Source organism: Castor canadensis, chromosome 13 (assembly GCF_047511655.1).
Source record: "Castor canadensis chromosome 13, mCasCan1.hap1v2, whole genome shotgun sequence".
Classification (NCBI taxonomy): Eukaryota; Metazoa; Chordata; class Mammalia; order Rodentia; family Castoridae; genus Castor; species Castor canadensis.
The window spans coordinates 84200894-84223199 of NC_133398.1; the positions used below are offsets into that span (position 1 = coordinate 84200894).

General features: G+C 40.6%; 1 protein-coding gene across 22 annotated transcripts in view; it reads right to left on the reverse strand.

The window, feature by feature from the left end:
* LOC109696682 (TLE family member 1, transcriptional corepressor) overlaps positions 1 to 22306 on the reverse strand; it is an 89665-nt gene that overhangs the window by 27263 nt on the left and 40096 nt on the right. For 15 of the 22 annotated variants that reach the window (XM_074052137.1, XM_074052135.1, XM_074052136.1 and 12 more), the window contains 6 exons: positions 18979 to 19183; positions 18226 to 18242; positions 6397 to 6513; positions 2660 to 2713; positions 2004 to 2156; positions 116 to 260 (listed from right to left, as the gene is read on the reverse strand). In XM_074052137.1, coding sequence (XP_073908238.1) covers positions 116 to 260; positions 2004 to 2156; positions 2660 to 2713; positions 6397 to 6513; positions 18226 to 18242; positions 18979 to 19183 — 691 coding nt within the window. The remainder of the gene's footprint in view (positions 1 to 115; positions 261 to 2003; positions 2157 to 2659; positions 2714 to 6396; positions 6514 to 18225; positions 18243 to 18978; positions 19184 to 22306) is intronic. The other 7 variants (XM_074052120.1, XM_074052126.1, XM_074052139.1 and 4 more) reach the window with 1 other exon arrangement.

Here is a 22306-nt window from a genome sequence, read left to right on the forward strand (position 1 = left end):
GGTGGCTTTAAGGACATTTCATATTCACGGGGAAATTGCATCATGAGACTAACAGACAACAGATCGAGTTGGAAATAGGAGAAACAAAACAGCAAAATAAGAGGCAATGCTCTACCCGCTTGGTTGACGAGGGGCTCCATGGCTGGAGGTTTGCCGAGGCCTGGACGGAGGCCTGGAGTGGCGCTGGTGCCCGGCGTTGGCATGTCGCTCCGAGGCGTCGGAGTGCTGGATTTCAGAACAGGCGTGCTGGCTTTTTCATGCTGGTATCATTAAACAAATTAAATGAGTATTATTTTTAATCCAAGCCATATTACACAATTTATCACAACAGCAGCTGGGATACTGGGCACCTTCTAGCTACTCCCTCAGCCAATTTTCATAAATCCACACAATGTTGACAGCATTAACTTGGGAGCAAGAAATGTTGACCTTTCTTCTTCCTGCCAGAATTAAAACTCAAGCTGGAGACACAGAATATGATCACACTTCTTCCTCCGCAGATTTTATTTTAAAAAGAATTTTCCATCAGGCTTGTGGACTTTGGCTCAGTGCCAAGTTAGAAGGATGACCACCCAGAGAATAGTTCCCAGTCCCTTGGAAAATGCATGCCCAGCTGCCAAGAGTGTCTGAGGGAAGAGCTTTCCTTTCCTCAGAATGGATTTCCTCAGAGTGATGGGTAGAGAGAGTGGAGTCACCAATTACAGAAGGAAACTATCATTTCAGGGGCAAAAGCCCTAGATATGTGTCCAAAAAGAAAGACCCTTTGGGGGTGTCACCACCCACCTAGCTATCTGGCCAATGTGGATCATTCAGTGCAATTGGGAGACACTAACTAGGGACCTCTGCAAGTCAAAGGAGTAACAAGATATAAGGGCTCCTTCTTTTGCCTCTCAGCCTCTCGTCTTCTAAAACACACAAGTGCTATGTAGTAGCAAAGAGCATGAGCCAGCGACTCCAGCTTACTCTAGCCTTTGATCTGATGGCTGATAGTCTTGGCAAATTACTCAGGCTTTCCTCCCCTTCAGTGAAATGGGATTCTACAATGAAGAAATACCACACTCAACAAAGCTTCTCACTATGTAGCTGAGACTGGCCTAGAACTCACTATATAACCCAGTTGGCCTCCAACTCAAGAACTTCCTGCCTCAGCCTGCCAAGTACTGGGATTACAAGCATATGCCACAACACCTGGCTCTACATTATGGAATGAATAAAACGAACTGTCTTTGATGCACTCCCAGCCCCAAAAGTTCCAGGTTTCTTGTGTGCAGTTCTGTCCTGATATGTTCCCTACTATTGAAGCATACTCCATGACACACCCTGACATGATGGGTCAGGTTATTGGGTAAGTGGACAGCTTAACAAAATCAAGACCTCTTGAGAGCTCAAAGAAGTCAACTATTTGCCAACTGGTAGGTTTCGCAGAGCATGGGTCATGAACATATGCCCTGAGGAAGAAAGCAATGAATGTTCTAATTATGGTTCCAAATAGACTACAAGGGAAAAAGTAAACACTGAATGGAGACAAACAGAAGGATTTCCTTTTTTAAAACTTAAAAACACAACCCAGGGCTGGGCACAGAGGTACTCATCTGTAATCAAAGCTACTCAGTGGGTGGAGATCAGTAGAATTGTGGTTCAAGACCGGCCTGGGCAAAAAGCTAACGAGATCTCATCTCAACCAATAAGGTGAGCATGGTGGTGTGTGCCTGTGATCCCAGCTTGTGGGAGGCCACGTGTAGGAGAAATGCAGCCTGAGGCAAAAAGACAAGATCCTACCTGAAAAACAACCCAAGCAAAAAAGGGTTGTCGGCATGACTCAAATGATAGAGTGCCAGCGTAGCAAACAATAGACCTGCAGTTCAAACACCAGTACTGTCCAAAAACAAAATAAAACACAACCCTAAGCAGCAAAACCCTCACATTTCACATGCTTCAAGGTTCTCTGATCTGCACAAAAAAATGCACCATTAAACACACAAGTGTCAGCCCTCTTTCCCTACCAGGCTCATTTCTTTGGATTTCAAAGAAGTGGAACTTCCCGAGGAGGCTGTGGACGCAGGGCTGCTGGAAGCATCTTTCTTCAGCAGGCGGTTTTTGTCGATTCCATTCTCCCGTGGTGAATGGGTAGGACTTGCTCGTGGAGAAGAAGGGTCCTTAACGAACACAATCAAAAGTTTTCCTGTTTAAGCTTATAACAAACAGAATTTTCCACACTAATTCTCTAAGTTAAAGAATACTGAAAGCGCTTTAGATTGATGGCGTATGACATACCTAACAATGCGGCTACCATGAATAAGATGACATTTGCAACAAGCCCATGAATATGTCATGAGTAAAACAATCATATGCTTCCTCAGGCCCAAGGACTTTCCCTATATGGCACTGGAGAGAAAGGGGAGGAGCCAGGTATCTAACTTAGGAATTCAAAAGAGAACATGTTTTTTGTTATTGTTGTTTGGTAGTGCTGGGGGCTGAACCCAGGGGCCTTGCCAATGCTAGGTAAAACTGAGCTACATCCCCAGCCCAGAGTATTTTTTAAGGAACTAACTGTTGGTGTCAGTTTGATTATCATTGCTCCATTTATAAGCAACCATTAAGTGGTTCTACTTCATTCATTCACTACTCAAATCACTCTGAAGATAAAAAGAAGGGTTACCTCATTAGACACATCCACAACTAAGTTGTCATCACTTTTATCACCATCACTGTCCTGAAACAAAGAAATTTAATGCCATTTAGTAAAGGCTTTAGAATGGATTTTGAGCATTGTTAAAATTTCTTTAGTTCTCAGCAGACAAAACTACTTGTGATACATGTGCAAACTCACTTATAGACCACCAGCCCTTACAGGGAACACTCAGTGGAGGCAGGGCTATGGAAAGCTCAGAAGTTCTGCTGCAGTAGCAATTCACTTACTGTAAGATGCTGCTTACAGTAGCATCTGCTGTAAGCAGATGATGGCAAATTGGAAAACTTGGCACATTGTAAGAGCTTAGGAAATATTTGTAATAGCTAAATCTTTATTGTTATGTGAAATCTCTAATGTAATCTGAACTGTGCATATCCTTATATCACCCATTATTTTTCCATTTCAAATCAAGTACACAATTTCACATCATTGCTTTTGTGTGCATCACCTTGAAGACAGACAGCAAACCTGATGTTCACAGACAATCCATAATTATAGAGAAAAATTTACCTAAGCTATTTCCCCATAGGGTTCCAGGTTATAGCAAAAACAAAAGATTTAATCTTATGTTAACAATAAACTTCTAAGGACACTTGGAGTATTTTTTGAGAGATGGGAGGAAGATAGATGGCAATATTTGGAGGGCACTGCCATCCTGAAATAGAGCTTTTACTGTCTCTTCAAGAAGTCATAAAATTTGTTTATCAATGGAAACTCCATGGTTGCACTGAATTTGGAAAAGATTCAGAAAAGCCATTCAATTTAAGATGTGATGACTCCTACCCTAAAGTTTGGGGAAGGCTGAAAATGTCTGCTTTCTTAGTCACAAGGCTTTATTCCTTTAGTGCAGAGAATGCAGAATAAGTAAAACATCTCAATGGGTCCAAGTCCTTAAAAAGAAGTATATCCCTAATTTATGATCTTAACAAGCCTTCTACTGCTATCACTGTCAATTACGACTATAAGAATAATGTTTGAGTAATATTAGTTTGTATAAGTACAAATATTATCCACAGTAGCCTTCTATGGGCCCACAGTCAAGGCTTCAAAGCTTACCTCAATTTTTTTCAAGGTACTCATGCTACATGTGGGAGACCCAATTTATTTACTTTCAACAGTGTGATTACAAGATATACTTTATTGTTACAAAGGCACCATGCAATTCAATAGTAACAACATAAAATTATAATTAATGAGGAAGCTAGGATAATTAAAAATAAAATCTACTGAGAGAAATATTTTCATGGGAAAAAGAAAAAACGCTAATAATAAAGACAATTTGTTTTCTCATAATAAAGCACACAGAAAAAAACACAAATGTTTTCAGGAATTAAGGGTAGTAGTACTGAATGGGCATAAGCTAAAAGGAATTCCCTTTTAGTGAAAAAAATATATAAAAACAACTACACAGTATACTGGCTGAACTGGCAAAAACTAGTAAACATTTACTTTACTATAATGGTAACTCCTTTTTAATTTTCAAAATTTTTTAATTGCCACATTTTATATACATATATATATAAATGAACATAATAATTCAATACATGTACATTATATATAATGACCAATTTAGGATGGTTAAAATTTCCATCTTTTTATCATTACTTTGTTTGGGGTCTAGAAACTTCTTCCAGTTTTTCATAAAATATATGGCAAGCTGTAGTCAGTCATCCTACTGTGCTGTGGAACGCTAATGCTTATAATCCAATCTATTTTACTTCCCCTTATCCAACCTCCCCTCTCTATTCTACTACCCTCCCTCCCCATTAGAACTCTGAAGTGTATCATTCACTCCTCTGTAATTTAAATACCATCAAAGAAGCTTTGTCCCTCAGATTCTTCAATATGATATTGATATATCACTCCTAACTACCTATGCATATCCAACCAGACACACCTCATACAAGCAGGTAGCAAGCCATCATGCCAAGCTATAGACTCTGGGGCCCTCACTGCTCACTAACGTTATATACATGAGCCTCATGGAGCAACTCAGAATTGTGTGATCAGCACATTTCCTAGTTTCTGCTTATTAACACTTAATGTGAAGACATGGGACATCAGCTCTGGGCAACACATAATGGCAGAAGGATATGTGCTAAAAAGGCATGGGTAGGGCTGGGGGAAACAATGACTTTGGTTCTTAGGATGTAATTAAACCATAGTGCAAATTGTGGACTGATTCAAGGACCTCTGGGGAAATACCAACTCTAGAACTGGGTTCAAAAATCTAACATGGTAATTAAAAGCATGGGTTTTTGGAATCAGACTGCTACTAACCATGACCTCCAGGGGATCACTTGAAAGCTCCTAGCTGCAGTTTATCTAATAAAATGGGGATGATGACACCTAACTCATCAGGTTGTAGTAAGAATTAAATAATCCATGTAAGAACATGAGACACCTGGCACTAAACTGACTTGGGACTCAAGGAATGCTACCTATTGTTAGTATACGCTGGAGCAATCCAGCTGGACAGAGGCTGTTTTACACCTCCACTGCACAGTGCACACCTCTTCTTCCAAGGGCAATAAGGAAGTAGCCCAAGTCAGCATTGTGTACCCATACTGTTGCTGAAAACAGACCGTGAAATAGACACTCAGAGATACACAAGGCAACTCCCAAGTTATATGTTGGCTACAATGTTTATGACCCAAGACCAAAGCCAATGGCTGTTTGGGCTGACTTGCTCTCCTCTGCATGTGTTTTTAGCTGGGTCAGTGCCATGTACCAGTCCAGGGATCTCACCTGCAGGACTGAACTACACACCCTTGACATTTTTACCATTACCATTGACTTAAATCACTTGCAGCATTAGATGATTAACTCTCCTCAACACCTAACACGAATCTGAGTATCATACCAGAATAGCATCCAAAATGTATTTTGTGGCACCACAATGTTTACCACTTGAGCAGGAGTGACTACTCAATTTGCATGGCTCATCTGGGACAAAATGAAAATGTAGAGCTCTCATCCAAACAGTGGGATCTGGGGCTGTAACATGGTGGTAGAGAACTTACGTAGCATTCATGAGCTGTTGGGCTTGATCTTCAGCACCACAAGAAGGAAAAAAACAAACAAAAAACTCCAAACTCAGATATTATAGATAGCTGGGTGGCCCTTCTAGAAACAGAGCCCAGTGAAACCACAAGGGGCATGAAACCAGCCAGATTTTTTTTTTTTTTTTTTTGCTGTTCTGGAGATTGAACCCAGAGCCTTGCACATGTTACTCAAGCTGTCTACCACTCAGTAGAATTTCCAAAACCCTTCATTTTTTTGAGACAAGGTATCACTATATAGCTCAAGCTGGCCTTGAACTCACAATCTTCCTGCCTCAGACTCTGAGTACTGAAATTACTAGCATACTAGCAACTTGACATTTTCACAGTCCCTCTAAATGAGTAACCAATGAAGACAAGCTGAGCAGAAGTATAATTTATAGCCTTAAAGGGAAATAATATCCTACAATGTAAGAACATACTCTCTCCATAGTATTATTTTAAGGAATGAAGAATTATTACAGAGATTTTTTTTTTTTTTGCGGTACTGGGTTTTGAACTCAGGACCTCAGGCCTGTTAGGCAGAAAATCTACCACCTGAACCACTCTGCCAGCCTATCAGAGAGATCTTAGTACATACTTGGATATTCAGAAGGTAAGCAGTAAGCAAACAAGATTATTTGAAGTCCTTTATTTACTTACATAATGGCTAGAATCCTTATCATCCACCTTCCTTTTTTTGATGTCATTTGAAAACTCAGGCCCATTTCTACGTTTATCTGTGCCTCTCAGACTGTCTGGAACCAAGAGGGAATTGCTCTGCAAGACAAAAAAATATTAATCAAAGGTTTCCTCCCAGGCTTCTTTGTACACATGAAAACCCAAGCTGGATGTGAGAACCATTTTAGAAAGGTGATACCTATATAGCCTTTCATTCCCTTTAAGACATCTGTCTAAAGACTTGATGGCAAACATTTATACAGCTTTCTGCAGTTAAAAGGACCCTGACTTTGCAATCAAACTATCTAAACCCTAGTGGATCCTTCAGGACCTACTCATTCAAAATGTGCTTCTATTTTGTGTTGGAGAAATAGGAGCTAGCTGTGTGAGTGTTGATGTATTTTTATTCTCTCCCACTGCAACTTCCTAGTCAGGAGTATGAACAGTCTATGAGCAAATCTTGAGATCACTCTGTTAGGCATATTCTGTAACTCTAACAGTCACTGTGTACCCCTCTAAAAGACACAAAGGAGGCAGGTGGGATTAACAGCATGGTTTCCTAAAAGGCAAGTTGCATTTTCCACAGCAACAATAAAGGGACTTTTGAGTTCTTTTAATTTATTGTTGAAAATAAGATTTGGTATTGCTCTCCAATGGCACTGAAATTTAAGACCCAAGGGGGAAATCACAGCCAGGGAATCTTCAATAGCAAGACCAGCTCCCACACATAAAAGCAGGAACAAGGACTAATCTTTTCCACAAACCACACAGGCTACTTTTATTGGCATATGCTGAGTACGAACTGTTGACCCAAAGAAAACAGGCATTTTAGATATTTGGGGGGTCATTTGACATGATCTGACATCCCTTCAATTCCCATCTCCCCTCAGGCTAAAGCAGGGGAACATGTTACAATGAGTTCTTTTAAGCAAAGGATTAGCATATGCAAGGGGGCAATTTGTTCAGTGATGTGTTACTGCCTTGAACAATGCTGAATGAGCTGTGCAAAAACAGCCTTTCACAAGGCCTAGATAACCCCAATTTCTGCAAGATGTTTGAGAACTAAGAGGGGGTGTCTTATGTTACCTTTCTCTATTATAATTTAAAATAGAAGAGGCTTGGGGAAACCTTTAAGTATAGCCACCAAGATATGTACCAGGAGTGAATATTTTATGGCACATTTTTGAAGACCATAATTTTTATTCCTTACCAGCCAGAGGTAATCTGCCAGGTGGCTGGTTCTTCACGCTCCCCTGGGATAAACAGGGACCCCCACCATAAGAGTGTTCTTGGCTCAACCACACACAGGAAGAAATCAAATCTGGGACCAAAAGGCAATCTGAAGCCTCCTGGTCCACTTCAGGGGCTGATTCTAAAGCAAGCTGAGCTCTTTTATTCATGACTGTTCAAGCTACACAAATGCCAGGAGGTTTAGATAAAAGAAGGTGAAAGACCCAGCAATTCATTATGGAAAAGCCCCAAGTAATGTGTATAGCAGTGGCTGGGGGCTGAAAGGTGAGCTGGCTGGATCTCTGAACTAATTACCTTGATAAATGTCTGCTAAAAACTAACCTCTCCAACCCAACCCAATGGCCCAATAAAAGCTACAACTTTTGCAAAGTGCTAGTGTGCACGCAAAAGTGTTTAAATATACCTATCTCTGTTCTGGATGACTTTAGTCCAGAGGTCTCCTCCAGACTCTGAGCAGATGGATGACGCTGTGTCTTACTCAACTTTACATCTGCACCGAGTGTTCAGCAAAATGTGGTACAGAGTCCAGATCTGCTGGTAAGGTAAGTCCCCCAGAACCATCTTCATAACCCTCCTGTGTAATTAGTAGCAGGCTTCCAGACTACTCAGTCATTCCAAGATGGCTTTATAAGGTTGCATTTTTAAAACGATGTCAAGTGTAATCCTGGACATAAAAGCAAACTACACTTCTATTAGGAACAATACAATTTCTATTAGAAAAAAAAACATTTCTACCGCAGGACCTTTAAAGGCTGTCATGCTTTGAGGCCTCTGTTTCTATAAGAAAGTTACTACTGTAATTTCATCAAGCACCTTAAATAAGGCCAATAATCTGAATGGATTTTGAGAAGTTCCTCTAAATTTAGACTGTGATAGTAATTAGTACCCCTGCTTATCTGAAAATTGGCCCATTCAGCTGGCAGGCTTCAGCAAGTTAGGAAAGAAGGTACCTCTTCATAACTCTGATACTAAAAAATGGATTCAAAATGAGGCAGCAATGACAGTGGGCCAGAAAGATCAACTGGAGCTACAGTCAGAGCCAGGGAGCCCCGACTCCCATCGCTGTCCAACACCTGACAGGCTTTCTACATAAAGGCCACCCCATCAAGAAAATGGACAGTATCCCGGTACTCTTGTTCCCCTGAACAGTTTTCCAGATGTGACTGCCTGATTTTCTACCCACAACACTTAATTGGTTGTCCTTGATCTAAGCACATGCTCCAGCCTAATGAGCTGCGCTGTTAGTGAGAGCAAGCATTTTTTTTTTTAACTACTGATTGGGGGACCTCACATCTTTGTGAGCTCTCTGCATTTGTTTTCCTGAAACCCAAAGTGCCTTCAGAGTATTACTGCATGTTTCATAATTCCAAAGTATTGTTCCGCCATGCACCATCTACTGCTTGTTCCTATAGCTGAAAGGTGAAACAGTCAGTTGGACAGTCATGAGGAGCCAAAATACATCTTAAGAATTAAGACATGATGCCTGAGAACTGACCCAATATCCTTTTCCTCCTACAAAATTCAGGATTCTGTGTCCTGTATATATCCTCTGTTATCTAACAAACATTTAAAAGGAGACTCTTGTTACAAAAGAATGAAACTGAGGTGGTTTCACTTTAAAAAAAAAAAAAAAGTTATGTATTGGGTTGCCTAGAATGCAACAGTTCTGAGTTGTATCCCCAGCCTAAGAGGGGGAAAAAGGTCATAAAACACTCATGCATGCCAAACACAGAAGACCATGAGACTCTAATCTGGGAAGAGGACAAAGCTACCTTTAAAAGACATTCTTTTTTATCTCCTGTTTTACCCTGAATGCTATGATGTCCAGAGAGCAGAGGTGATTTGCCTCAGGTCAAGAAACCCTTCCTATCACCTAGATTCCCATTAAGTCAAAGTGTACGCTCCATTCCTTTTCCCCCCCAGTACAGGAATTTGAGCTCAGGGCGTCCCGCTTACTAGGCGGGCACTCTACCACAACAATGCCCCAAGTCCAAAAATTCCTTCTGATTTCTGTTTTTTTCTCAGGAATTTGTTTGTTTGTTTGTTTGTTTTTTCCTTTTGGCGGTACTGGGGTTTGAACTCAGGGCCTTGCGCTTACTAAACAGGTGCTCTGCCACTTAAGCCATGGACTCAGCTCAGTTTCTACATACCCAGCCTCATCTGATCTCAAACCAGGATTGGGCCTGATTATACTTTGATAAGAGACCACTTGGGAACACTGGGTGCTGAAGGCTTATGAAAGCTTAAAAAAAAAAAAATTGTAAGAACACTTGTACCTTACACTGGCTCTTTAAACAACTAATGTGACATGATAATGCCTAATGTGTGTTTTCTTCAATCCTCCCTCCTCAGCAAGTTACACCCTTGATTTATCTGGATGTATGCCTACCACACCAAAAATGTAAACTCATATTGGGGGGATGGAGATTTTATGGCCTACTGTAAAATAAACTGCCTGGCCTGGGCAACTTAGTGAGACCCTGTCTCCAACAGTAATAAAAATACAACTAACACATAAAATGAACTGAGAATATAATGAACAGTCTTGCCTTGGCACTTATGACCTAGATGACCACTGGCAGCACCCTCTGCAGGGCCATAAGCAATCCACTCGCTCAGTGCTTGCTACTGCAGATGTCTCTTTCCAAGCATCCATATTTTGAAAGATTTTACGTACCAGACAGAATTCACCAAGTAGACTTCATTTTTCAAATATTTATCTGCCAAATTAATATTTAATCGTGAATCAGTTTTCTGATCAACATGAGAACCAGTGTTGCCACACTGACTGATAGACTCTCATCCCAGCCAAGAAACTCAGTGTTTCATTTCACCTTGCAGCTGGTAAAATGTAAATATCTGCCAGATTTTTCAAACATCCTTTGAATACTGGGCAGAATTCTACTTTGAATGTCCTGAGGACTGGGATTTCCAGGCTTTATGTAAGTTTTCTTTTGTTTTAGAATTTTGTTAAGAAATAAACAGACTCATTTTATCATTTACCTTATGTTTTCTACAGGAATTCAGGCTAGGAGTTATGCAGCCCATGGGGGATATGACAAACGTGTGCAAATCAAAATCTGAAAACAATGTTTTCAAAACAAACTAAAATTCTGAAACCATAATGATTTTCTACACCTTATGTGTTACACTCACTTAAGGATATAGAGCCAAGTAAAATGCTAAAGGGAGAGGCTTATCTGACAAGTCTCAAAAAAGGGAGGAAAAAAAATCATTCTAGAATATTCAGTACTGGAGACAGAAAAAGGGTCCCAAAGTTAACACAGCTGGTGTGACTTTCTCTCCATTTATATGTAGAAACTACAAAGGAGATGACTGTATCTGAAGTCATACTCCACACACAGTGGCCTCTCACTCTCAGAAAAACCGCAATACCTGAGAGCACCAAATCTCAGGGCATCTCCACTAGCAGCAAGCAAACTGGCATCATCAATACATACTCCCTAGGAGTCATGCCTGCCCGTGCTAACAGGGCAGGCAGAACAGAATGGCTGAGATAGTGAGCAAAAAAGCAAGTCAGGAAAACCTGTATGCAACTCCCTTGAGGAGTCAAACCACAGCAGTTTCCTAACTGTGGGAATCATGCTTCATAAAACATAAACCAGGACCTTTCCCCAGCTGTACTGTAATGGGTGCAAGTTCACTAGATACCAGTAGTTATTTGAACCTAGTAGGTAGACAAGGTCAATAGTCTCTTAAACTAAAAACAAATATTCCAGTGCAATTATGAACCCATACCTTCATGTAAAAACTCACAAAGTAAGTATCAGAACCTACTGAACCTCAGAGAATATCCAGCAGACACAAGAGAAACTGTGAAGATTTGGACTTGGCATTGCCTTTATCTTGGCCATTCTGGATGATACAATTGTGGATGACAAGGTTTCACACTCTTGAGAACTTCTCAAGACTAAGGTGGTAAAGTCCCAGTGGCTCTGTAAGGATGGAAACCAGTCTTTATGGTCTGTTCAAAAGAATTTTCTCTCCTTCAGGAATTTAACAGTAATGGATGTTCCCATCTACTTAAATAATGATGGAAGGTAACTCCAGAATCTATGAACAAAAGCAGGTTTAGTGAAAAGTTATACTGTCAATGCAACAATGTATAGAATGCTAGTGACAGAAGTCTTCATGCATCTGCACATCTCTGAGCAACTCTGCTGCCAAGAACTTTAAGCCTTGAAACCACCAACAGCAAATCTAAAAGGAAAATCCACTCATGGATACAGCAAAAGCTAGACAGGTTTCCCTAATGTGAAAATAATGCACATTATTCAAATGGATTTCTTTAGCTGCCATGCTGATTCCCCTTGGGAACTTTCTCTTCCCCGCAGGAAAAGTGTTTGTGTCAGAGGTACAGATTGGAAACTTGTGACACCTCATTTATCCTCAGTTACACTAAGGCGGTGGGAACCTAATTTGCTAGCACACTCTACACTGACAATTAACTTCTCAGTGAACATTAAAACAATTAGGTAACGACGCACCCATCACATCTGTGTGCCTTCTCCATCTACACCTGGTACCAATTAAGCCATCACCCTGCGTTGTACTTTTTGTTAAAGTCCAATTGGCCATTCACATATTCTACCCAACAAATTGACAAATGCACTTTAAACCCATAAAACCAATAGGATCCCCACGTGACAACAGCATGCAAGATATGGAAAATGTGTCCACATGGCAAGTCCATCTCGTATCTCAGAACTCTGGCTGGGCAGGTCTGAAATGTGCTTATCTACATTTATAGTTAACATGCGAAGTATGGGAAAAAAGCCAACATGCTCTTGCATCTGATCTAGGAACTCAGCACTGTGGAACACAGGTGGGTGACTTAGTCAGGACGACTCAGGAAACGGAATGTGATGTTGCAGGGGATGAGGTACCAGAGCTAGGTGGTACATTAAACCAGACCATGCCCTCATCAGCACCCTATCATCCCTAGCTTAATCTGTTCCCCTCATCCTGGAAAAGCAAAACAAATATAATTACATAAAATAACTTTTAAATGATCTCAGGAGACACTCCTGACAGTTACTCAGGACCTGGTCACAGGGAAAAAAAAAAAAAAAAAAAAAAAAACCCATGTCAAGGCAAGCTTTTTTTCTCAGAGCTAGTAGGATATTTCAATGTCTCTAAATTCACCATTCCCTGATGTGATACAGATTGAGTTTCCCTAAACCAGAAATCCAAAATCCAAAGGGCTCCAAAATCAGTTTTGGTCTTAACAGCATTTTAGATACAAATGCTCAATCAGTAAAAATCTATGCAAATATTTCAAAACATGAAAACCTCAAGAAATCTGAATCACTTTTAGTCCCAAGCATTTCAGTTGGACCACAACCTGTATTTTCTAAAGCAAAAAGAGGCCCAAAGCAACAAAGCATTAAGTCAGGACCTGAATGGGTTTTCCGGATTTGGTCTACATCTCAGCTCAAAGATGGGAGATGTAGTTTGTTCATTCCCCATTTCCAGGGAAGGAATGATAAAATTCATCATAAGGAGAAAGAAAAATGAAAAGTATCAAAATACCTGCTGAAGATGGTGGGTATTAAGTTTTCTAATTACAAAATATAAACTGAAGTCTAAAACTGGCTTTGGAGGGCAAATAATTTTTGGGTTCTCTGACACCCCCTAGCCCCACTCGTGTGTGTGTGTGTGTGTGTGTGTGTGTGTGTGTTTAAAGATGCCCATTTTTACTGTAATCACAGTGGGACAAACCTGAATGCTTCTCTGGTTTCACACAGTCCCCAGCATCCAACTGCACCCACAATAAACAGATGCCTCCAGCCGGTACAGGTACATACCACTCCTACAACCTACCTAGACACCACCAAGCCTTTCCTTTCTTCAGGGTTTCACCCTACCCACAGCAGTGACACCAGTTTTTTCAAAGAGGATCTATCTTTGTAAGCAGTTTTAAATTCTGCCAAAAGGGCAACCTGCAGAGGCAACTTCTTAAGAACATTTGTTTTTCACTGTTCCTACAAGTTAGAATTTTAGGTGACTCATGTCAGTTTTAGTCTTCATTTCCAGGGCTGGATCAAATTAATTCATAAATATTTAGGTAACAACTCTTGTTGGTTCCTTTTACACTTTCAATGAAGATAAGTATTTAAAAAGTGATTATCTTGTTAAGAAGTCAGGATCAGTTCTCTGGTGCTACACAATGACCCTTACCAGTAACTGCCACTTTGGCAGGTGGACTCTAATTTCCACAATCTCCAGTGCAGCCTGCATTTTAAAAGGAAGAAAGCACAAGTAATTGTGTTGACTACAACAAATAGTGTGTTTATTGTCCTTCTACTACTTTCCAAGTGGGTCTGGGGACCTTTTCAAAAGTACCTGTTATACTGGCCAATACTTTCCCCTTTGCAGTCTCCTGACCCCTCCCTTGTGAGGAAGTCACTACAGTCACCATTAAACTACAAGTGCCTTGTCTATACAGACAGAATTCCACTCAGCTCTTTGCAAACTCACCTTCTTTCTGCCACCAACACCCCGTCAACCTACCACCCACCCCTGCCAGCAACCTGCCATAGCTCAGAATTTTTCAGAAAAAGCCAAACAGTATTCTCCAAAGCAAAATAAGTTTCATCTCATCTTCTCTTTGCCCTCAATAATGTTCAGTGTTGTTTGGGAAAAAAAACAAAGCAACGGATATTCCTGAACTAGGACTTGCTCCTACTTCAGTTAATCAGTCAAGGAGAACAGCTAGAGAAGAGAACCAAAGAAACAACCTTCTATTAAATAAAGTGATGGCTGCCATATCTTTAAGTAAGTTCTAATATAAATCTCTGGTGGAGTTTGACGTTATGGAACAACCAGTCTCTCAGAAGTGATCTAAATTTCAATTCTCTGTTGATCAAAGGAAGGTGTCGTGCCTTATGACCTATGAGGTAAGTGAATGATGCCTAAGACTCTTCTGGGTCAGGAACCCCTTTTGAGAATCTGCTGAGTTATGTCGTCTCCCCAGAATTATGCAAAGCAACACTGTCCCACAACACCCTGCACTCCAATGTCAGAGCCCTGCCTAAGTCCACACATCTCATGGTCCAGAGTCTCCCCCAGGCACCCCAAGTTTCCTCCTTTCCCCAAACAGTGATCACATGAATTAGGTATTTCAGTACTGCTTCATTCAATAAATACTTTTGTGTAACATTAAAAAGGATGGTTGCAAAATGGCAGCAAGAATATGCAGTGCCTCCAACAGTACTTGGCTCTGTAAGTGCTCAACGAGTATTTGTTAAGTGAATTAAAGCAAGAAAACAAATGTTCTGTTCTGTTTTGTTTTGTTATAAAGACAGTGTCTTCCAGTTGGTTGCTGGTGGCTCACACCTATAATCCTAACTACCTGGAAGGCTGAGATCCGGAGGATCACAGTTCTAGACCAACCCAGGCAAATAGTTTGCAAGACCCTATCGCCAAAATAACCAGAGCAAATGGACTGAAGATGTGGCTCAAGTGGTAGAATGCAGCCCTGAGTTCAAACCCCAGTTCCACCAAAAAAAAAAAAAAAAAAAAAAAAAAGGAAAGCCAGGGTCTTCCTATGTAGCCCAGGATGGCTTCAAACTTGAAATCCTCCTGCCTTAACCTCCTGAGTGCTAGGATTACAGGCATGTGCATCACATCCAGCCTGTTCCATCATACTTTTTAAAAGCTATACAATTCTTTGTGTAATCTCTAATTCCAAGTCTTTCAAGCAGATGTAAGTGACACTCCCTTTAGCCAAAATTTAATGCAATTTATCTTTAATTTTAATGCCTAAAAGTTAACTTTTTGTTACTGATGTACCCTATTGAAGAGATAATGGCCTTTCTTTAGTCTTATATTTTGCTCAACAGCTACACTCATAAGGAGGCTAATAAATTAATAATGAAAAGAAAAACAAAGCAGAGAGTTAAAAAACAGTAAAATTTAAAAGCCAACCAACCAAACAAAAAACACATCAAAACAAACTCCTAAAAAGTTACTACCTTTATCGTTCATCCTTTTCGGAAAAAAAAAACTTAAGTTCGTGTTTTCATTCTGGTTTTTTTCTAGGTTATACATTTAAACAGACTGCTTATATTAAACCTCATTTTTGCCTACCATAGAAACTTAAAACTAGCAAATTAAAAATAAACTCCTACCAACCATATCTAGGCTCACAATTTAAATCCACAAAACACCCACATTCCCTCTGGATCTACCTATTTTTTGCACTTGATTTAAAGAAAATGTTCAATATAAAAAGAGTAGGAAAAAAAACAAAAAACAAAAAACAAGTAGTCTCAGTCTTAACTGTCAGCTGTGGTTCCCAGTTTAGTCCAAGGAACCCCTAGTGGTCCCAGGGACTGTTCCAATCTCTATGAGAGCAAGTTTTCTTCCAAAACAACTGAATTACAACAGATTTAATACAGAAGCTTATCAGAAATTAGCTATCCTCTTTTAAGCCAGGCATTAAAAAAGTTTGCAAACATGCAAGACTGCCAATTCATCCCACTAAGACTTGTTCTGGAAAAGTGATTTTTTTTTTAAGTAATCATGTTAAAATGCTAACATGATTATTTTAAAAATCTGCTTTATTTATGATCCAGTAAGTATCAAGGTATACAATCAAGAAAGACACCTTCTTAGGGGTCCTCAATAATTTCAATTCAAAGAGAGGACAGAACAATCAGATACGACAAGGCTTGAAAGACAACCACTCTTAACCTCTTCACTGGGACAGGGAGTAATCGACGGACTATTATCTGCCACATAAAATTAGTCTTCATAATTCAAACCAGTTGATTTTAGGCACAAATAGTACACATCATCTTATTACCCACTGATTGTCATATTCAACTGTATACCAAGTTTTAAGAGCTATTTAATTTAATGTAACTGTAGCAAAATTCCATCTACTAATGTGGACATTGAACAACCCAATTCCTCTTTATGGACAAAATGAACATTACAATCAGTGGTTTGCCCAATTTTGCATCATCACCTCTCAAGAGTTTTCTGTAGTAGTTAGGCAAGAGAGAGGAAAGAAAGAGAAAGAGAGTTGGGGGGAGGGGAGTGAGAAAGAGGAAGGGAGAGGGAGAGGGAAAGAGGAGAGGTGGGGAGAGGGAAAGTCAGTCCAGAGATAAAGCTCAAATGCCACAACACGAAGCATGGGCTTTCCCCATACATCCTGTCTTCTAATGTAGAGTTAAATTTTTTAATTTGATATTCTACTGAATGAACATGGCAGAACACACATGGTCTATAGAGACCCTGAAACAGTAAAACAAAGGTCACTTCCATAAATCACAGCTAGTTTACTCATGTTTGTACTTTGTGCATAGGCTATTTTATTTTCTTACAACTTCTTGTACCTCCACTCTCAACACTTTTAAAAGAAAACATATGAGAATATAAAATTGAGTCTCCCCTTCCTCTAACTATTATTGCCCACTCCTCCAAACACATCCCAATGCATGAAGCACACCAAGATCTATCTCAAAGAGAGCTGTTTAAGGCAACCACTATTTTGCATTGGGGGTGGGAAGGGGAAGAAATGGTAAGTTTTTCAAACCACAAAGATTTGTGCATCTTACCCCCAAACTCCTAACAGAAAAGTATCAGAATGCAGCTGAGGGTGTAGTTCAGTGGTACAGCACTGTCTAGCAAGCACAACGTCCTGGGTTCAATCCCCAGGCCCGCCAAAAAAAAAAAAGAAATAAAAAGGGCATCAGAGCAATTTAAAAGTTTACTGTTCTATTTTTTTCCTTGTTTTAAAGTTGTTTAAAATGTTGCTATGTTTAGAAATAAGGGGCAAGAAGCAAAACATGTAGTCTTATCTTAGCTGAACCAGGGCCAAATTCTCTCTCTACTGATTCTAGAACATGCAAGAGATGCGTTTTGGATACAGGCCTCCCTCCACACTGGCAGGTACAGGTACTATCCATGAGCAGACCTGATGCATCACAAAAAATGGGTACAATTTAGGCTTGTGAAAACACAAACTCTATAGACACAGTCCTATCCATTGACTCCCCTTATTATTTAACTGTTTACTTATATGCTCAGTCTTAGGTCAAAAATAAATTTAAGTTCAAGTTCACACTCCAAGAATAAGGAAAAGAAAGAGATATAGAAACCTAGCAACTAATACGCATTCAGAGAGGATACAGCATAGTTTAGATGGAAGACATTACTAACCAACTTCATATAAGATGAATATGAATATTGTTTTAAACTACGTATGACCAGGACTCAAAATGCAACAACAAGCATACTTTTCAAGTGGGTCTGAAGTGTATTTCCAGTTAGCAAACAGCTTCACCTTCAAATCAATCATCTCTTGTCTAACACCAATTTGAATGCAAAGATGAGAGGGGAAACATTCATATAAGCAAAATACTTTTAAAAAGAAGACAAAAGAAATAAACCAGGTAATTGAAAGAGACAGGGGGAGACTGCGTGTCTGTTCGTGCTTGTGTTTGAAGAAGAGCAGCTTGGAGAAGCCTTGTGGTAGGGGGACTCTTGTTGGGGGAACTGTTTGTGTGCAGCAGACGCTGGTGTACTTACTGTGCCCGGCTCTCTGTCTGCTCCCGAGGTTACCAAGAAACGCACAGACATGCCCGTTCAGACACAGAGGCAAGAACAGAAATAAAAAAAAAGGGGGTAGTAATTAGAACACAAGCCCCAAACAGTTTTAAAAATGGCTTTTATTTATATAAGTCATTGCACATTCCTAATACAGTGATTTCCTGAAAATTACAGTATTTTGTAAACATAAGATATACAGTTTAACCATACACAAAGCCTATTTTTTTATTTCTTGACAGAATAAATTACTTTTCTCCAAAAAATTAGTCAAGTGCAATTTTGCCCAATATTTAATGCATACTAGAATTAAAGCCTATGAAACTAAGTAGTAACAGATGCAATTATCAAACCTTTCATTTGAACACATTCACTTTCAAATTTAACTTCTTATTTCGCCCCATTTAACAACATTACTTTCTTTGAAAATTACCCAATTAAGCAGTTAACAGTTTTCCATAATACGGTACAGGCCACTGGCATTAGCTAAGCAGTTGCCAAGATGTCAGGATGCCTGACTTTAATTAGACTGGGAAACCTACGATGCCCACGGCAAACCCTGCAAACAAACTTGCAGGGTGAACTGGGTGTCAGTGGAAAGCTTTGCGACAGTTCCTCTTATCTCATTGTTTGCTCTCTGTATAGGGTTGGGGCTTTCGTTAGCGATGTACACAACTTTGCAGCACTGTCTGAGTATGAGGGCAAAGTCCTAATCCGGCTTGCCCGGCCTCTCACCTCTGTGGTGCTCTGCATCATGGTGCTTCTTGTCATCTTTTATTGCCAAGTGAGACTGCCCACTCAGAGCACTAGACAGCGCAAGAAGGCTGGCACTACCCCCGAGGGGTGGGATGCCAGGAGGCTGCAGTCCCGAAGGGTGAGGTGTGAGAGGTACTGGGGGTCCGTGGCCATGAGAGAGATGCTGAGCTTGCAACTGCTGCTGCTGTTGGTAGTCGGGAGAGAGGAGGAAGAGGAGGAGGAAGAGAAGGAAGGTGGAGGTAGTAGTAATGGTAGAGGCAGCATCCAGGGAAAGAACAGACATGATGTGAGAAGGTACAAGAAACACAATAGGACATTGGACATGCACAAGAAGGGAGCAAAGACAGAGACAGAAGGAAGAAGTGGTAAAAATTACATTAGTGCTTGCAATTCATCAAAAACTCTCACCTACTCAGTTACTTTTCCCCACTATCCCAAAATCTAATCCTCAGATCTACACAGCCACATTCTGGCATAACTCATCCCCAGAAGAGCTCCTTCTTATTAAGCAGTAAGACTTACACATGAACCTCATCTGCAGGTGCCTCCAGGGACAAAATCCAGCGTATCATTAAGTCTAACACGTCACAGACTTGAAGGCTCATTCTGATTTCAGAGTGGTTAAGCTGGGAGATGTGCAGATCATCCCACAATGCAGTAACCACACCCCAGCAACTAATCTCATTATCAGGCAACTGCATCTCATCATCCTTTATACTTTTTTTTTTTTTTGGTGGGACTGGGATTTGAACTCAGGGTTTAAAACTGGCAAAGCAGGCACACCTCCAGTTCATTTTGCTCTGGTTATTTTGGAGATGGGGTCTTAAGAACTATTTGCCCAGGCTGGCCTCAAACCACGATCCTCCCAATCTCAGCTTCCCAAGTAGCTAGGTGAATGGCACCAGTGTTGGCTCAGACATGTATCTTTTTAATGAACAGGACTCAGAAAGAACTAACATTTGGCACCACCCACCCAGAACTTGCGTGTCCTCATTTCTTCAGGCCCTTTTAGAACAGTGAGGAGTACTGATATTTCCGTTTCTCAGGAACAACCATGGCTCAAAGTCACTGGGAAAACTGTTGAGGTTCTCCCACTGGGCAGGAGGGGACTCCCAGAAATGACCCTTAGAACAGCTCAGTCACTATCCCACAGAGAGAGGTGGTCTCAGAGAATGGTGAACTTGCCAGGCTCTGGTGGCTCACACCTATACATAATTACTTGGGAGGCTGAGATCGACTGGGAGGACTGTGGGTCAAGACCAGTCTGAGCAAATAGCTTAAGAGACCCGAGACCCCATCCCATCTCCAAAATAATCAGAGGGAAACAGACTGGAGATGTGGCTCAAGAGGCAGAGTGCCTTGCTTTGCCAGTTCAAAGCCCTGAGTTCAAACCCAGTCCCATTTAAAAAAAAAAAAAGAATCTTGACAAAGCACTTTTCAGTGAGGTATGGGACTCCAACTGGGTTGACCCAAGTTCTCCATTCCCAGGTACCCTTTCCTTGCACTGCTCTGCCTCCACCACTTAATTCATCCCACAGGTGATAAATATGCTCACATTAAACAAAATTGTTGCTCTTATATATTTAAAAGCATGTTGTACAAGATGAGAAGTATCCAAGAAATTGCCCAATGCCATAAATCAGGATGCATTTCAAAAGCTGTCCAATATAAAACTCATTTTTGATGAGACAGTAAAAGCACTTAAAGCTCAATTCCTAAGGTGTAATATTAAAAAAACTCTTAAGATTCTGATTTGTGCTCACTTCCCTGGGACTCAATTACTCATTTTATTTATTACCCCCTTGTGTGTACTGAATATATCAAATCTTCACGCCAGATCTTTGGTAATTTCCGCTCAGATCACTGGTTTTTAATTGAATCCAAAAATGCTTCTCACCCAATGGCACAAGAAAAAACCACCTTAATAATCAAGAAGTTGCTATCTGCTATACTTTTACAGCAAATTTTCAACCACTTCTATCACCTCTAAAAAATTTTAAGAGTTCACTTTCTTTTTAAACTTCCAAAGGGAGCCTTGTTCTAATTAGAGGGAAAGGGTGTGTGTGAGGTCTGGGTGGAGCGCATTAATAGCATTCTTCAAAAAGTATTTATAAGCTATTCATTCACCATTTGATATTATACTAACAATTTCTATGCATAAACTCACCTTCCTGTCATGCAAAAGACACTATTTCTTGCTCTGCCACCTTTTAAGAGCTCAGCAACAGTGAGACATAAAACCAAAGAAGTTGGCAGCAGCAGCATGGTCCACTAGGCATACTCATTAGCACTTAATTAGGAACTAGACACCTGCCATAAGAAATGTGCTCGGAGAAGGATGAGGAACAGGTCTGCCCTACCAGCAATTACTATCATTACTTGGGTAGCAGGAGCTATGTCCGGCTTTTGGGAGGGAAGCGCAGTGATGCATATACAAGCAAGTACAGTGGGTAATTAAGCACGGCACTCATTAAAGAAGATGAGAGAGGCTAAGCAGAGAGGATGGGATTTAACGACAGGGTGGAGGACACTCCCTCACCCCTTCCTGCGCCCCCCACTCCTCAACACATCGAGGATGGAACACCAGAAGAGCCACTTCAGAGGTGGAACCTCGGGTGGGAGCAAACATGAACTCAGGTCCTTCTGGACACGCAAGAAGAAACTAGAGATTTGTACGCCAAAATTTCAAGTTTTCAGTAAGATGAACTGGAAAGAGGAGCTAGGTTATCTAATCAAGGGGCTCCATCACAGTTGTGAAATATACAGTTAAAACCAACAGTTAGGCTAACAACTAGCAGCAAGGACATTCAGCAGCCTAACTAGCCCAGGGAAACTCCCACTTCTATCCTGCCGTGGGCTTCCCAGTACTCTTTATTAGAGGTAAACTAGGTTCTTCCATCCTTAGCTCAGGAATCTTTTTTTTTTTTTTTTAAAGGGTGTTGAGGGGTGGGAGGGAGCAAAGTCTTTTCAAACTGGAAGACTATTTGATCACTAGTAAGTGACTGAATAGGTCACAACTGTTGAGGCGTGATCTGCTTTACCGAATGCTCTCATTCTTAATCCTGCCTAGCAGCACCCCTGGATACTGTAATACATTTTTGTCCATTATCTGCCCTAAGCTCAGAACACACCTTGAGGCAGGGAGCATAGATTTCAGACTCCCATTTCACACAAGAGACTGGCTTGAAGCTCAGAGCTAGAATGAGGACTACAAGCCTGTTTTGCATTCCTAGTACAGCAAAAAGGTGACGCTCATGTTCCCAACACAAGGAAGGAAGAGGTCCATTGAAGGCTTTGGGTTTTTCTC